The 17,971-nt window shown below is 47.0% G+C and overlaps 1 protein-coding gene across 1 annotated transcript in view; it reads right to left on the minus strand.

Moving 5' to 3' along the window:
• Positions 1 to 209: 209 nt before the first annotated feature.
• LOC135057220 (uncharacterized) overlaps positions 210 to 17,971 on the minus strand; it is a 91,683-nt gene continuing 73,921 nt past the window's right edge. Inside the window, exons 5-6 of the mRNA XM_063963113.1 lie at positions 512 to 661; positions 210 to 402 (exon numbers count right to left, since the gene is read on the minus strand). Of these exons, the coding sequence (XP_063819183.1) occupies positions 394 to 402; positions 512 to 661 (159 nt within the window). The 3' untranslated portion in view covers positions 210 to 393. The remainder of the gene's footprint in view (positions 403 to 511; positions 662 to 17,971) is intronic.

A 17,971-nucleotide genomic window follows, 5' to 3' on the forward strand; every position in this document is an offset into this window, starting at 1 on the left:
GTATCTAATAGCAGCTTGTTATGATGTGTTTTTTTTTTAATCGATTTTTAAACAAACTTTTAATTTACATTTTGGTTCAAGTTGCAAGTAATCAATCTATGCAATATCTGACACATAATTCATCAATGTTACAGATTTTTTTTGTGCAACACCATGTACATTTTTATATACATAACAAATTAAGGAATCACGAAGATCTTAAGCAGAAATTAGTTTAATTTACAATACGTACAAGATGGTTACAGTACACTAATGCTTTGCAGTTAGCATTTTTTTACAAAGTATGGTCATAATGTTTTTTCAACTTTTTCAACAGTCCGACAGACCAGCCGGCCAGACAGGCCACAGACAACTCAGGATGATGCTGGGATTGCAGGTAAGAATTCACTGTAGTCACATATTCTGCAAACACATAGAAGTACAAAATATTAATGTTTATATATTCTCATAGGTTCAGCTTCTGTAAGCCGCCCTCCTCTAAGGCGCCCATCACAGGGCTCGGGTCACTTACCCAGGAGGCCAAGTAAGACACGGCGTCTTGTCTCTGAATCTGCGGCTCCATCTTCCCCACCCAGGCGGCGCATTTCTGCAGTCTCACCCCAGCCACCACAGGCACTATTGGCGAGTCCACAGAGTGATGAGCCCAGATCACCTCAGTTATCTGGTGAGTCAAAACATAAACTAAACACATAGCAAATAATCTACACAGTACAGTTACTATGATGTGAGTTGTAGTTGAGATTACATGTTTGCCATAACAACCAATGTGATGTTACGTCTTAAATTTTTAATGGTGCAAATGCAGAATTTTTCAATGTCTTAGTGGTTGCTATCGCCAACATCAAATTTAAAAATGAACAGACATTTGTAAAAATTTAGGCCACACACGTGCACATAAAAATAACACCACATTACTGACTGAAATAAATCCACCACCACCCCCTCCACACCATTATAGTGTTCACACACCTCCCCTGTCCTGTATGTAGACTGCTTACTTGCTCCGCTCCTCTGGACTATCCAGGTAAGCAGTCTATATCCTGGACAGGGGAGGTGACAGAACACTGTAATGCTGTGGAGGGGAGGTAGTTAGGTGAGGATTCCACAAGTCAGTCTATGTGCACGCCTGTGATGGTATATATGTGTTTGGAAACCAAATAAATTTTAAGTTTAAAAACACAACTCAAAATACAAAAATAATGGAGTATTAGGAATGTAGAAATGTTTAGAACTAGCAAATATATTATTTGTAAAGTAAACAGTGCATGTTGGCCACCCCATACAGAGCCTAGCTTGATGCCCGACGTGGACCAGCAGGGACAAGACCAACAGGCAACATTCACACTGCAACTAACACCTGTTGACCCGAGCCAGCCAATACAGCCGCAGGATATCCCCCAAGCCTCCATGAGTCCACAACTGGTCCAAGCTCCACCCCAGCCACAAATTCCAGATGACTTTTGGTCCAGTTGGACAAGCCAACAGACCCAAAGCAATGCCAGCCTGACCGCACATACCCAACACCTTGCCAGTCTGCCCCATCATCTACCGCGCATTAGTCGCAACTCGGGCAGACTGATTGTCCAAGTAGGCCGAATCGCAACATCTATGGAGCAAATACGGGCAGACAACAACCAAATGCTGGCTCATTTAACGCGCATCATTGATGAGCAACAGCGCCAGCACCAAACACTCATACAACTAATACAGCACAACCAGGTTGTGAATGAATCATTATCCCGGATTGTAGCCAGCCACACTGCAACCAACACACAACTGAATGCCAGCATAAATAATTTAAGCAACAACATATCATTGATGGCAGCACAACAAGTGACCTCCAGCTCTGGAACCACGACCCCTAGCCAAACGCCAGTAACCTCCCCTGTTCGCGATCCTCCCGAGCACGTGCCAGTGAGCCAGCACAAAGCACAGCACCCAGCACACACAAGCGCAAAAAATAATACAAAAAAAACATTTGTGTAACGCAATAAAAAAAATTCTCTGACGTCCTAAGTGGATGCTGGGGACTCCGTCAGGACCATGGGGATTAGCGGCTCCACAGGAGACAGGGCACAAAACTAAAGCTTTAGGATCAGGTGGTGTGTACTGGCTCCTCCCCCTATGACCCTCCTCCAAGCCTCAGTTAGGTTTTTGTGCCCGTCCGACAGGGTGCAATCTAGGTGGCTCTCTTAAGGAGCTGCTTAGAAAAAGTTTTTAGGTTTCTTATTTTCAGTGAGTCCTGCTGGCAACAGGCTCACTGCATCGAGGGACTTAGGGGAGAGAAGTTCAACTCACCTGCGTGCAGGATGGATTGGCTTCTTAGGCTACTGGACACCATTAGCTCCAGAGGGAGTCGGAACACAGGTCTCACCCTGGGGTTCGTCCCGGAGCCGCGCCGCCGACCCCCCTTGCAGATGCTGAAGATTGAAGGTCCAGAAACCGGCGGCAGAAGGCTTTTCAGTCTTCATGAAGGTAGCGCACAGCACTGCAGCTGTGCGCCATTGTTGTCACACACTTCACACCAACGGTCACGGAGGGTGCAGGGCGTTGCTGGGGGCGCCCTGGGCAGCAATGTATAATACCTTATTCTGGCTAAAAATACATCACATATAGCCCCTGGAGGCTATATGGATGTATTTAACCCCTGCCAGGTCTCAGAAAAACGGGAGAAGAAGCCCGCCGAAAAGGGGGCGGGGCCTATTCTCCTCAGCACACAGCGCCATTTTCCCTCACAGAAATGCTGGTGGGAAGGCTCCCAGGCTCTCCCCTGCACTGCACTACAGAAACAGGGTTAAAACAGAGAGGGGGGGCACTTATTTGGCGATATGTATATATATATTAAAATGCTATAAGGGAAAAACACTTATATAAAGGTTGTCCCTGTATAATATAGCGTTTTTGGTGTGTGCTGGCAAACTCTCCCTCTGTCTCCCCAAAGGGCTAGTGGGGTCCTGTCCTCTATCAGAGCATTCCCTGTGTGTGTGCTGTGTGTCGGTACTTGTGTGTCGACATGTATGAGGACGATGTTGGTGAGGAGGCGGAGCAATTGCCGGTAATGGTGATGTCACTCTCTAGGGAGTCGACACCGGAATGGATGGCTTATTTAAGGAATTACGTGATAATGTCAACACGCTGCAAGGTCGGTTGACAACATGAGACGGCCGGCAAACCAATTAGTACCTGTCCAGGCGTCTAAAACACCGTCAGGGGCGTTAAAACGTCCTTTTTACCTCAGTCGGTCGACACAGACACGGACACTGACTCCAGTGTCGACGGTGAAGAAACAAACGTATTTTCCTTTAGGGCCACACGTTACTTGTTAAGGGCAATGAAGGAGATGTTACATATTTCTGATACTACAAGTACCACAAAAAAGGGTATTATGTGGAGTGTGAAAAAACTACATGTGGTTTTTCCTGAATCAGATAAATTAAATGAAGTGTGTGATGATGCGTGGGTTTCCCCCGATAGAAAATTATTGGCGGTATACCCTTTCCCGCCAGAAGTTATGGCGCGTTGGGAAACACACCTTAGGGTGGATAAGGCGCTCACACGCTTATAAAAACAAGTGGCGTTACCGTCTCCAGATACGGACGCCCTCAAGGAGCCAACTGATAGGAGGTTGGAAAATATCCTAAAAAGTATATACACACATACTGGTGTTATACTGCGACCAGCGATCGCCTCAGCCTGGATGGGCAGCGCTGGGGTGGCTTGGTCGGATTCCCTGACTGGAAATATTGATACCCTTGACAGGGACAGTATTTTATTGACTATAGAGCATTTAAAAGATGCATTTCTATATATGCGAAACTCTGGCATCAAGAGTAAGTGCGATGTCCATATCTGCCAGACGATGTTTATGGACACGACAGTGGTCAGGTGATGCAGATTCCAAACGGCACATGGAAGTATTGCCGTATAAAGGGGAGGAGTTATTTGGGGTCGGTCCATCGGACCTGGTGGCCACGGCAACAGCTAGAAAATCCACCTTTTTTACCCCAAGTCACATCTCAGCAGAAAAAGATATAGTCTTTTCAGCCTCAGTCCTTTCGTCCCCATAATATCTGCCCAGGGATAGAGGTAAGGGAAGAAGACTGCAGCAGGCAGCCCATTCCCAGGAACAGAAGCCTTCCACCGCTTCTGCCAAGTCCTCAGCATGACGCTGGGGCCGTACAAACAGGTGCGGTGGGGGTTCGTCTCAAGAGTTTCAGCACGCAGTGGGCTCACTCGCAAGTGGACCCCTGGATCCTACAAGTAGTATCCCAGGGGTACAGATTGGAGATTCGAGACGTCTCCCCCTCGCAAGTTCCTGAAGTTTGCTTTACCAACGTCTACCTCCGACAGGGAGGCAGTATTGGAAACAATTCACAAGCTGTATTCCCAGCAGGTGATAATCAAAGTACCCCTCCTACAACAAGTAAAGGAGTATTATTCCACACTATATTGTGGTACTGAAGCCAGACGGCTCGGTGAGACCTATTCTAAATGGAGTCACTCAGAGCAGTGATAGCGAACCAGGAAGAAGGGGACTATATGGTGTCCCTGGACATCAAGGATGTTTACCTCCATGTCCAAATTTGCCCTTCTCACAAAGGGTACCTCAGGTTCGTGGTACAAAACTGTCACTATCAGTTTCAGACGCTGCCGTTTGGATTGTCCACGGCACCCCGGGTCTTTACCAAGGTAATGGCCGAAATGATGATTCTTCTTCAAAGAAAAGGCGTCTTAATTATCCCTTACTTGGACGATCTCCTGATAAGGGCAAGGTCCAGAGAACAGTTGGAGGTCTGAGTAGCACTATCTCAAGTAGTTCTACGACAGCACGGGTGGATTCTAAATATTCCAAAATCGCAGCTGTCTCCGACGACACGTCTGCTGTCCCTAGGGATGATTCTGGAAACAGTCCAGAAAAAGGTGTTTCTCCCGGAGGAGAAAGCCAGGGAGTTATCCGAGCTAGTCAGGAACCTCCAAAAAACCAGGAAAAGTGTCAGTGCATCATTGCACAAGGGTCCTGGGAAAAATGGTGGCTTCTTACGAAGCGATTCCATTCGGCAGATTTCACGCAAGAACTTTTCAGTGGGATCTGCTGGACAAATGGTCCGGATCGCATCTTCAGATGCATCAGCGGATAACCCTGTCTCCAAGGACAAGGGTGTCTCTTCTGTGGTGGCTGCAGAGTGCTCATCTACTAAAGGGCCACAGTTATGCATTCAGGACTGGGTCCTGGTGACCACGGATTCCAGCTTGAAAGGCTGGGGAGCAGTCACACAGGGAAAAAATTTCCAGGGCTTCTCTCCGCATAAATATACTGGAGCTAAGAGCAATTTACAATGCTCTAAGCTTAGCAAGACCTCTGCTTCAAGGTCAGCCGGTATTGATCCAGTGGGACAACATCACGGCAGTCGCCCACGTAAACAGACAGGGCGGCACAAGAAGCAGGAGGACAATGGCAGAAACTGCAAGGATTCTTCGCTGGGCGGAAAATCATGTGATAGCACTGTCAGCAGTTTTCATTCCGGGAGTGGACAACTGGGAAGCAGACTTCCTCAGCACGACCTCCACCCGGGAGAGTGGGGACTTCATCGAGAAGTTTTTCCACATGATTGTGCACCGTTGGGAAAGACCAAAGGTGGACATGATGGCGTCCCGCCTGAACAAAAAACTGGACAGGTATTGCGCCAGGTCAAGAGACCCTCAGGCAATAGCTGTGGACGTTCTGGTAACACCAGGGGTGTACCAGTCGGTGTATGTGTTCCCTCCTCTGCTTCTCATACCAAAGGTACTGAGAATTATAAGACGTAGAGGAGTAAGAACTATACTCGTGGCTCCGGATGGGCCAAGAAGGACTTGGTACCCGGAACTTCAAGAGATGCTCACAGAGGACTCAGGGCCTCTGCCGATAAGAAGGGACTTGTTTCAGCAAGTACCATGTCTGTTCCAAGACTTACCGCGGCTGCGTTTGACGGCATGGCGGTTGAACGCCGGATCCTAAGGGAAAAAGGCATTCCGGAAGAGGTCATTCCTACCCTGGTCAAAGCCAGGAAGGAGGTGACCGCACAACATTATCACCACATGTGGCGAAAATATGTTGCGTGGTGTGAGGCCAGGAAGGCCCCACGAAGAAATTTCAACTCGGTCGATTCCTGCATTTCCTGCAAACAGGAGTGTCTATGGGCCTCAAATTGGGGTCCATTAAGGTTCAAATTTCGGCCCTGTCGATTTTCTTCCAGAAAGAATTGGCTTCAGTTCCTGAAGTCCAGAAATTTGACAAGGGAGTACTGCATATACAACCCCCTTTTGTGCCTCCAGTGGCACTGTGGGATCTCAACGTAGTCCTGGGATTCCTCAAATCACGTTGGTTTAAACCGCTCAAATCTGTGGATTTGAAATATCTCACATGGAAAGTGACCATGATGTTGGCCCTGGCCTCGGCCAGGCGAGTGTCAGAATTGGCGGCTTTGTCTCACAAAAGCCCATATCTGATTGTCCATTCGGACAGGGCAGAGCTGCGGACTCGTCCCCAGTTTCTCCCTAAGTTGGTGTCAGCGTTTCATCTGAACCAGCTTATTGTGGTACCTGCGGCTACTAGAGACTTGGAGGACTCCAAGTTGCTAGATGTTGTCAGGGCCCTGAAAATATAGATTTCCAGGACGGCTGGAGTCAGGAAAACTGATTTGCTGTTATCCTGTATGCACCCAAAAAACTGGGTACTCTTGCTTCTAAGCAGACGATTGCTAGTTGAATGTGTAGTACAATTCAGCTTGCACATTCTGTGGCAGGACTGCCACAGCCAAAATATATAAATGCCCATTCCACAAGGAAGGTGGGCTCATCTTGGGCGACTGCCCGAGGGGTCTCGGCTTTACAACTTTGCCGAGCTGCTACTTGGTCAGGGGCACACCCTGGCTGAGGAGGACCTGGAGTTCTCTCACTCGGTGCTGCAGAGTCATCCGCACTCTCCCGCCCGTTTGGGAGCTTTGGTATAATCCCCATGGTCCTGACGGAGTCCCCAGCATCCACTTAGGACGTCAGAGAAAATAAGATTTTACTTACCGATAAATCTATTTCTCGTTGTCCGTAGTGGATGCTGGGCGCCCATCCCAAGTGCGGATTGTCTGCAATACTTGTACATAGTTGTTGTTACAAAAAAATCGGGTTGTTATTGTTGTGAGCCGTCTGTTCAGAGGCTCCTACGTTTGTCATACTGTTAACTGGGTTCAGATCACAAGTTATACGGTGTGATTGGTGTGGCTGGTATGAGTCTTACCCGGGATTCAATATCCTTCCTTATTGTGTACGCTCGTCCGGGCACAGTATCCTAACTGAGGCTTGGAGGAGGGTCATAGGGGGAGGAGCCAGTACACACCACCTGATCCTAAAGCTTTAGTTTTGTGCCCTGTCTCCTGCGGAGCCGCTAATCCCCATGGTCCTGACGGAGTCCCCAGCATCCACTACGGACTACGAGAAATAGATTTATCGGTAAGTAAAATCTTATTTTTTTTGGCAAACACACAACTTCCTGTGTCCGTCTCAAACATTGTAGAAGCTGCTATGTATGTATGTATGTTTTTCTGGGGTAATGAATGACAATGTATTGATAACATAAACTAACTACAATGTACACACCACTATAAACAACAAACAGTAAGTAACAAAACACACAATTGTTTGTATTGCAAAGTGTTTAGTCAAGGATAATTACATCCAACAAAAACTTACCCGAAAAATACCGCTGAATCACTTCTTGCCGTACCTGCCTCCCTACATATGTACTCACACTGTCACCAGATGTTTCTAACTCCTCTGCTTGCTGACTGCTTTCTCCCTCATCATGTGCCAGATGTAGACTTAAACACAGATTATGGAGAAAACAGCAGCAGAACACAATCCTAGTCACCTTTGAGGGACTATACAACAAAAGGCCTGCAGATTTATCCAGACACCGAAACCGTGATTTCAGCACACCAAAACATCTTTCTATCACATTCCGCGTAGCCTTATGTGCATGATTGTAACTGTGTTCAGCAGGAGAATCAGGTTGGGACAATGGAGTAAGGAGCCAAGAGTAGCAGCCGTAACCACCATCACCTGAAAAACAGATATAGTCAACATTAGTACATGTGTAAGATTATTCATTACCCTAGTCAAAAATGGAGTTTGTTGTTAAAAGACATACACACAACACATTTTAAACATACCCAGCAGCCAGCCATCAGGCATTTGTCCGTCCTCAAATTTATCAAAGAGCGATGACTGACTGAGGATGAAGGAGTCATGGCAGCCACCAGGGTAACCTGCAACAACACTCATAATTTTTAATTTTGCATCACAGACCACCTGGACATTAGTGGATTGGGCCATATGTCTATTAGTATATATATATTGACGGCCCCTAGGTGATCTCAGCTGAACGTGTGTGCAATCTATGGCCCCCAGCACATTGGGCATGCGAGCAAGCTCATAGAAAGCTACCCTGACAGCACGCCACTCCGACTCCTGGGTAGGGAAGCAGATTGAGGCATTAATATGTGGATCCAAGACATCCAAAACCTGAGTGGACATTAAACAATCTAAGGTGAGTGTCATGTTAGGTATTCTATACAATACTGTGTTGTAAGAGCTTACAGAAGCAACACTTAGACATAACCGGCTATGTATTTTTTGACTCACCTTATTCAAAAATTTTGAAAAGGTTGGCTGTGAGATACCAATAACGTCGCCTGTCACAGCCTGGAAGCTACCAGTAGCCATAAAGTGTAACACAGCCAGGAGTTTGTGCAGGCCTGAGACAGAGCGAGCGCGTGCTGTCTCAGGGTCTAGTCCCAGTTTGACAAGGTCATACAGGCGGAAAATGTTGGTTCTATTTAGGCGGAACATCTGTATGACCCTATCATCGGACAATGCGTTTAAGTTTAAACGACCCCGAAAAAAACGTGGCTGGTGCAGCCTCCGCGGCACCTGGACAACCTGCTGACCATGTTCACTTACCTGGCCCTGATTTCTGGAAGCCTCATGGAGCAGTCTAAGGTATCCCACAGCAAACAGAAAGTCATTGGCACACACCACAGCCGCCATTTCAGAGTGAGAGAATTTCAAAATGTGTCTGGAACACTTTTATAGGGCCAAACATTCAGGTGTGAGTAATGGATAATTGAGTACACATGTAAACACGCTTTTCAAAAGCAGGTGCGTTTTTTTTTAGGACTTTTTTACGATTTGTATTTTTTCACGGCCGCAAATGCATTTTCACGGCAGACATTACAATTACGAATGGTTAGTAAATGACCGAGATTCATATCTAAACAGGCGTATTTTGACCGATGGTGTATTCATTCGTAATTTTTTACAACTACTTCCAAAAAAATACGAATGCCCTCATCTCTGCCGTGATTTGAGTTTAGTAAATTACCGAGATGACACTTTGATGAAAAAACGGCATCTCGGTCAAAAACGGGAGCTTAGTAAATATACCCCAATGACTGTTTAAACATATGGCAACAATAGGGAGATATACAAAGGGAACTTGCTCGTGCAGCAAATTCCAAACCAAACAGGAATGTGAATGCGAATACACCACCACCGCCATATGTTGAAGGAGAGCAGGCTGCTACAACCAATAGCATACCGGGAAATGAATGCACTTAGTAATTGTATTAACCCTAACTAGTGATGAGCGGGTTCGGTTCCTCGGGATCCGAACGCCCCCGAACTTCACCCATTTTACACGGTTCCGAGGCAGACTCGAATCTTCCCGCCTTGCTCGGTTAACCCGAGCGCGCCCGAACGTCATCATCCTGCTGTCGGATTCTCGCGAGATTCGTATTCTATATAAGGAGCCGCGCATCGCCGCCATTTTCACTCGTGCTTTGGAGATGATAGCGAGAGGACGTGGCTGCGTTCTCTCAGTTTCTGTGTTCAGTGTGCTGCAAATATCTGTGCTCAGTGTGCTGCAAATATCTGTGCTCAGTGTGCTTGCAAATATCTGTGCTCAGTGTGCTGAAAATATCTACGTTCTCTGCCTGAAAAACGCTCCATATCTGTGCTGCATTGTAGTATATAGTAGAAGGACAGTGCAGAATTTTGCTGTGACCACCAGTATATATAGCAGTACGGTACAGTTGTCCACTGCTCTACCTCTGTGTCGTCAAGTATACTATGCATCCATACCTGTACTGCATTTTAGTTGTGCGCAGTATATAGTAGGAGGACAGTGCAGAATTTTGCTGTGACCACCAGTATATATATATAGCAGTACGGTACAGTAGTCCACTGCTCTACCTCTGTGTCATCAAGTATGCTATGCATCCATACCTGTGCTGCATTTTAGTTGTGCGTAGTATATAGTAGGAGGACAGTGCAGAATTTTGCTGACCACCAGTATTTATATAGCAGTACGGTACAGTAGTCCACTGCTCTACCTCTGTGTCGTCAAGTATACTATGCATCCATACCTGTGCTGCATTTTAGTTGTGCGCAGTATATAGTAGGAGGACAGTGCAGAATTTTGCTGACCACCAGTATATATATAGCAGTACGGTACAGTAGTCCACTGCTCTACCTCTGTGTCGTCAAGTATACTATGCATCCATACCTGTGCTGCATTTTAGTTGTGCGCAGTATATAGTAGGAGGACAGTGCAGAATTTTTCTGTGACCACCAGTATATATATATAGCAGTACGGTACAGTAGTCCACTGCTCTACCTCTGTGTCGTCAAGTATACTATGCATCCATACCTGTGCTGCATTTTATTTTGTGCGCAGTATATAGTAGGGGGACAGAGCAGAATTTTGCTGACCACCAGTATATACTGTATATAGCAGTACAGTACAGTAGTCCACTGCTCTACCTCTGTGTCGTCAAGTATACTATGCATCCATACCTGTGCTGCATTTTAGTTGTGCGCCGTATATAGTAGGAGGGCAGTGCAGAATTTTGCTGTGACCACCAGTATATATATATATATATATATATATATAAGTATGGTAGTGTAGTCCACTGCTCTACCTCTGTGTCATCAAGTATACTATGCATCCATACCTGTGCTGCATTTTAGTTGTGCGCAGTAAATAGTAAGAGGACAGTGCAGAATTTTGCTGTGACCACCAGTATATATATAGCAGTACGGTACAGTAGTTCACTGCTCTACCTCTGTGTCGTCAAGTATACTATGCATCCATACCTGTGCTGCATTTTATTTTGTGCGCAGTATATAGTAGGGGGACAGAGCAGAATTTTGCTGACCACCAGTATATACTGTATATAGCAGTACAGTACAGTAGTCCACTGCTCTACCTCTGTGTCGTCAAGTATACTATGCATCCATACCTGTGCTGCATTTTAGTTGTGCGCCGTATATAGTAGGAGGGCAGTGCAGAATTTTGCTGACCACCAGTATATATATAGCAGTACAGTACAGTAGTCCACTGCTCTACCTCTGTGTTGTCAAGTATACTATGCATCCATACCTGTGCCACATTTTAGTTGTGCGCAGTATATAGTAGGAGGACAGTGCAGAATTTTGCTGACCACCAGTATATATATAGCAGTACGGTACAGTAGTCCATTGCTCTACCTCTGTGTCGTCAAGTATACTACAAAAGTTCAGTAAAATGACCTAAAAATCTAAATTAAAAGCATCTGATGAGAAGCGTAAACTTGCCAAAATGGCATTTACGACACGGAGTGGCAAGGAACGGCTGAGGCCCTGGCCTATGTTCATGGCTAGTGGTTCAGAGTCACATGAGGATGGAAGCACTCATTCTCTCGCTAGAAAACTGCAGTGCCACTCCTAGATGGGCCAGGTGTTTGTGTCGGCCACTTGGGTCGCTTAGCTTAGCCATCCAGCGACCTTGGTGCACCTCTTTTTTTCTTTGCATCATTTGCTGTTTGGGGACTAGTTTTTTAAATCGCCCTTCCTGTCTGACACTGCAGTGCCACTCCTAGATGGGCCAGGTGTTTGTGTCGGCCACTTGGGTCGCATAGCTTAGCCATCCAACGACCTTGGTGCATCTCTTTTTTTCTTTGCATCATGTGCTGTTTGGGGACTATTTTATAAATCGGCCATCCTGTCTGACACTGCAGTGCCACTCCTAGATGGGCCAGGTGTTTGTTTGTGTCGGCCACTTGGTCGCTTAGCTTAGCCATCCAGCGACCTTGGTGCACCTCTTTTTTTCTTTGCATCATGTGCTGTTTGGGGACTATTTTTTAAATCGGCCATCCTGTCTGACACTGCAGTGCCACTCCTAGATGGGCCAGGTGTTTGTGTCGGCCACTTGGGCCGCTTAGCTTAGCCATCCAGCGACCTTGGTGCACCTCTTTTTTTCTTTGCATCATGTGCAGTTTGGGGACTATTTTTTGAAGTGCCATCCTGTCTGACACTGCAGTGCCACTCCTAGATGGGCCAGGTGTTTGTGTCGGCCACTTGGGTAGCTTAGCTTAGCCATCCAGCGACCTTGGTGCACCTCTTTTTTTCTTTGCATCATGTGCTGTTTTGGGACTATTTTTTGAAGTGCCATCCTGTCTGACACTGCAGTGCCACTCCTAGATGGGGCCAGGTGTTTGTGTCGGCCACTTGGGTCACTTAGCTTAGCCATCCAGCGACCTTGGTGCTCCTCTTTTTTTCTTTGCATCATGTGCTGTTTGGGGACTATTTTTTGAAGTGCCATCCTGTCTGACACTGCAGTGCCACTCCTAGATGGGCCGGGTGTTTGTGTCGGCCACTTGGGTCGCTTAGCTTAGCCATCCAGCGACCTTGGTGCACCTCTTTTTTTCTTTGCATCATGTGCTGTTTGGGGACTATTTTTAAAAGCGGCCATCCTGTCTGACACTGCAGTGCCACTCCTAGATGGGCCATGTGTTTGTGTCGGCCACTTGGGTCGCTTAGCTTAGCCATCCAGCGACCTTGGTGCACCCCTTTTTTTCTTTGCATCATGTGCTGTTTGGGGACTATTTTTTGAAGTGCCATCCTGTCTGACACTGCAGTGCCACTCCTAGATGGGGCCAGGTGTTTGTGTCGGCTACTTGGGTCGCTTAGCTTAGCCATCCAGCGACCTTGATGCACCTCTTTTTTTCTTTGCATCATGTACTGTTTGGGGACTATTTTTTGAAGTGCCATCCTGTCTGACACTGCAGTTCCACTCCTAGATGGGCCAGGTGTTTGTGTCGGCCACTTGGGTCGCTTAGCTTAGCCATCCAGCGACCTTGGTGCTCCTCTTTTTTTCTTTGCATCATGTGCTGTTTGGGGACTATTTTCTGAAGTGTCATCCTGTCTGACACTGCAGTGCCACTCCTAGATGGGGCCAGGTGTTTGTGTCGGCCACTTGGGTCGCTTAGCTTAGCCATCCAGCCACCTTGGTGCACCTCTTTTTTTCTTTGCATGATGTGCTGTTTTGGGACTATTTTTTAAATCGGCCATCCTGTCTGACACTGCAGTGCCACTCCTAGATGGTCCAGGTGTTTGTGTCGGCCACTTGGGTCGCTTAGCTTAGCCATCCAGCGACCTTGGTGCACCTCTTTTTTTCTTTGCATCATGTGCTGTTTGGGGACTATTTTTTTAAGTGCCATCCTGTCTGACACTGCAGTGCCACTCCTAGATGTGCCAGGTGTTTGTGTCGGCCACTTGGGTCGCTGAGCTTAGTCATCCAGCGACCTCGGTGCAAATTTTAGGACTAAAAATAATATTGTGAGGTGTTCAGAATAGACTGGAAATGAGTGGAAATTATGGTTATTGAGGTTAATAATACTATGGGATCAAAATGACCCCCAAATTCTATGATTTAAGCTGTTTTTGAGGGGTTTTTGTAAAAAAACTCTCGAATCCAAAACACACCCGAATCCGACAAACAATTTTCGGGGAGGTTTTGCCAAAATGCGTCCGAATCCAAAACACGGCCGCGGAACCGAATCCAAAACCAAAACACAAAACCCGAAAAATTTCCGGTGCACATCACTAACCCTAACCCATGCAAATTGTACCGTTTTAAGTTCTCTCAAAGGTCATAGTTCAGAAGAGGATGACAGCATGATCTCAGCCGTCTCTCAGGCAGCCACCATGCAGGAAACCCAGGTGGGCACAGCCCAACCGGTTAAAGTGATGACTGTGTCTTCCACAGGAGTGATGGGTGAGGTCATAGCCACTGGTAGGTATGAGACAGTTCATTACGCAGAGGCAGTAATGCCCCACAGTGAGCCGGATAGGAATGGAGTGGTTGGGTTACACCCTATCTGGGTAATAGCAGCTCCCAATGGGAGAACTAATAGCCAGGGAGTAACCCCCATCAGGAATATCGCAATGTATTGCCCATGGACCAGGTCAGAACTGCGGTCAATCATTTCAGAATTCCCCGATCCCAGGAGAGATTTAGCCAAGTGCCAGAAGTTTACTAAAGACCTGGGCAATGCCCATGAACCTACAAACAAGGATTGGCGGATAGTGTTAAAAGCGTGCCTACCCCCTAATATTGACACCCAAAAATTTATAACGGATTGTAAGATAGAGGAAGACAGTCCTCTGACTGATGAATATAACCAGGAGAGCGTAAAACACATCAATGTGCAATTAGGATTGTATTTCCCCACAGTTCTAAAGTGGAATAGAATTCTCACTATCAAACAGAGAAAATGAACTAGCATCCGAATATTTTCAAAGAACTTTACAAGTAATGGCTAAATACACTGTGGTAAGGGATATAAAGAATGATGTGAACCCCAGGAAGGTAGCTGTCTCTGTGCTAATGGACGGACTCAAGGAGGCATTGAAAGTCAGGGTACAGACATCTTTGCCTAATTGGAGAGGGGTAACTGTAGAGTCTCTGAGGGAGTCTGCTATTGAACATGACAAAAATATCTTCAAACAATAAAACAAAACAAAACAAATAAAGAATGGCAGGGGGAGAGGTTGATGATGGTGAGTATGCAGGCTCTGAAAGGACAAACTACACAACCTATTCCCCAGGTGTTTGAAGGACCAAGGAGGAGAGTAAGTAGGTGTTACACTTGCGGAAAGGAGGGACACTTTGCCAGAGAATGTAGAAATACAAGGACAGATAGTAAGTATAGATCCCCTAGACAAAGAACACGAGCCACGTTATCAGACACATAGATGGGACCAAGGGACATATAGTAAGGATTTAGAGCCATATAGAAAGAAAGATCACTGGTAAACACTAATTCGGCAAATGGGAGGAACGAGAGAAGTGCAACATTACCCTTTGACAAAACCTGCTGAAGTTGCGATTGGGCCTCTATGATGCTAAACCCTTTCCTTTTCTGCTGCGGGGTACACTGGGGTCCACAAGGATAGACTTAGGGGTGTAGAGTAGGATCTTGATCCGAGGCACCAACAGGCTCAAAAACTTTGACTGTTCCTAAGATGCATAGCACCGCCTCCTCTATAACCCCGCCTCCCTGCACAGGAGCTCAGTTTTGTAGTTGGTGCTGCAGATAGCAGGCACATAACAGAGGGGCTGCTCTGGGCAGCCCTAAGAAGAGCTTTTTTAGAAGAAAAGTGAAGACTTCAAGGGCTGCAGCAGTGTGTACATGTCTGGAGACATTCACTGCTGCAGCTCCATCTCTCCCCAGCGGCGCTGTACACTCCCGCGCCCTGGTTGCCGGGTAACTACAGCAGGAGGCTTCGGTTTTCTTCTGGTCAGGCACACACGACTGGGGCTCTCCGGGATCGCGTGACCGCGCTTCGGGAGGTGGTGAGTGGGTCCCGCTCGTGGGACCCATGCTGTATCGCGATCCGGTGCGGCCGGTGGGAGGTGGGCCGCGCGCGCTGGCGGTGGACACTGTGGCAGTACAGGCGATCCCACTAGATCACCAGGACATGGGTGCAGGTCAGGTTTTCTCTTAAAACCTTTTTGTGTGTAGCCCGCAGTACCAGGTGGTTTTCCCAGCAGAGGGGATAAGGCTTAGACCTGGAGCCCCTCCCCCAGGGCACCATTTCCAGCAAATGTTCCCGCCCTGGAGCTGCATATCTGTCTCTCCCTCACTCCCTGTCAGTGTTTGGGCGCCATTTCAGCTACACTGTTCCTGGGACTGCTTGGGCAAATCCTCCTTTGTAAAGCCGCCTGGTTGTCAGCGCTGTGACTTTACATGACACTTAAGTATTCTATATGTCAAATAGACAGTGTTAGTTAAGAAAGAGTGCATTTAGTCAGGGTTCTCTGGTACAGGTACCCTGTGATATACATCCAGTTCTTACTGTGCAGTGTTATATCTATTGATTACAGAGCTATATATATATATAAGCTGGTCCAGTGCAGTATTATTGTTGGTAATAACCTCTGCATTGTATAACTGTGACTATATGTGCGTGCATTAGCTTGCTGGGTGATTTACATTTTGTGTCTCTCACTCAACTTGCTGTCCGTATATTCTATAACCTGAGGGGGCTTGGTGCGTCAGGTTTTATAATAATATAGGATATTCACAAGATATACTCTAATACGTATTTTTCTCTGTGATTTTAGTCACCATATCTCTCCTGTATCTCTGCTTGTGCTGACTACACTGCGCAGAGGTTTGGGCAAGAGGTATTGTGCTGCTAACAATTGTACTGTGTTACCTGATATTGCAAGTTATATCAGGTCTGCTTCTGAAGGTAACGGTTCTGGAGCTATCCCTATGCGGAGACTATAGCAGCTGCAGGCTCTGGTTCTGGGGGCTCCTTGCCCCCCCAGTGGGACTGTGGCAACGGGGGTCCATAATGACCCACCGTGGGCTACTTTCTCCATGCTTCTAAATACGCTAGTTACTAAACTAACACCCCCTATGGGACCTCCTATGCTGGTTCAACCGTATGTGGTCCCCGCAGCTATCCCGCCGTGGGCAGATAATTTGTCTGCTCAATTGAAGAAGTTGAACCAGTCCTTGACTACTAAAAAGTCTGACCCTCGCTCGCCGATGACCCAGGGGTCATCTAAGCGAGCTCTTACCTCCTCACAATCCACTGCTGTCACTGACACCTCGTCTGATGAAGATGGCGCTTACACTGACCCCACAGATTCTGACACAGATACTGCTGATGGGGAGGGTAGTTCACATGTTGATGTTCCTGATCTTTTGGAGGCTATTAAGTTGATTCTACAGATTACGGATGATCCCGAGCCATCCGTCCCTCCTAATAAACCAGATAGGTTCAAGCATCAGAAGGTGGTTAAACGAGTTTTACCTCACTCTGACCACCTAGTGGATATACGTCAGGAACCCTGGGGAAACCCGGGAAAGAAGTTTGTGCCTCAAAAGAAGATGCTGGTTAGCTATCACCTCGCGCCAGAGCTGTCTAAAAATTGGGAAATGCCTCCTCCAGTAGACTCACATGTGGCTAGGATGGTGGTTTCCTCAGCTCTACCTGTCACTACCGTCACGTCCCTTAAAGAGCCTACGGATAAATGTGTGGAGGGTTGTCTGAAAGCGATTTACACCCTCACGGGTGCTGCACAAAGGCCCTCTGTTGCAGCAACATGGGCTGCAGAGGCTATTGAAGCATGGGCCCTAGAGTGGGAAGCTGAAATCTCTTCTGACCATGCTAGACAATGCTTGTCATATATTGTCACAGCTTCTCACTATATTAAAGAGATGGCTTCTGATGCCGGTATTCTAGCAGCCAAGGCCTCTACTACATCAGTCCTGGCTCACCGGATATTGTGGCTGAGATCCTGGTCTGTGGATCTGGACTCTAGAAAAACCCTGGAGGTACTCCCTTTCAAGGGAGATATACTGTTTGGGGAGGACTTAAATAAGATAGTGGCTGACTTGGCTACTGCCAAAACTGCCTGTCTGCCATGTACCGCTCCTTCTGTGTAGAAGGCTAAAGGTACTTCCTTTCGCCCCTTTCGTCCTTCAGGTAAAGCAAAAGGTCAGGCGTACAACAAGCAGGCCCGCACTTCCAAACCTGGTAAGCCGAAGCCCAAAAGAGCCTGGGCTGCCCGTCAGCCAGCTTCCAAGACGGATAAGCCTGC

Source organism: Pseudophryne corroboree, chromosome 3, assembly GCF_028390025.1.
Source record: "Pseudophryne corroboree isolate aPseCor3 chromosome 3, aPseCor3.hap2, whole genome shotgun sequence".
Taxonomy (NCBI): Eukaryota; Metazoa; Chordata; class Amphibia; order Anura; family Myobatrachidae; genus Pseudophryne; species Pseudophryne corroboree.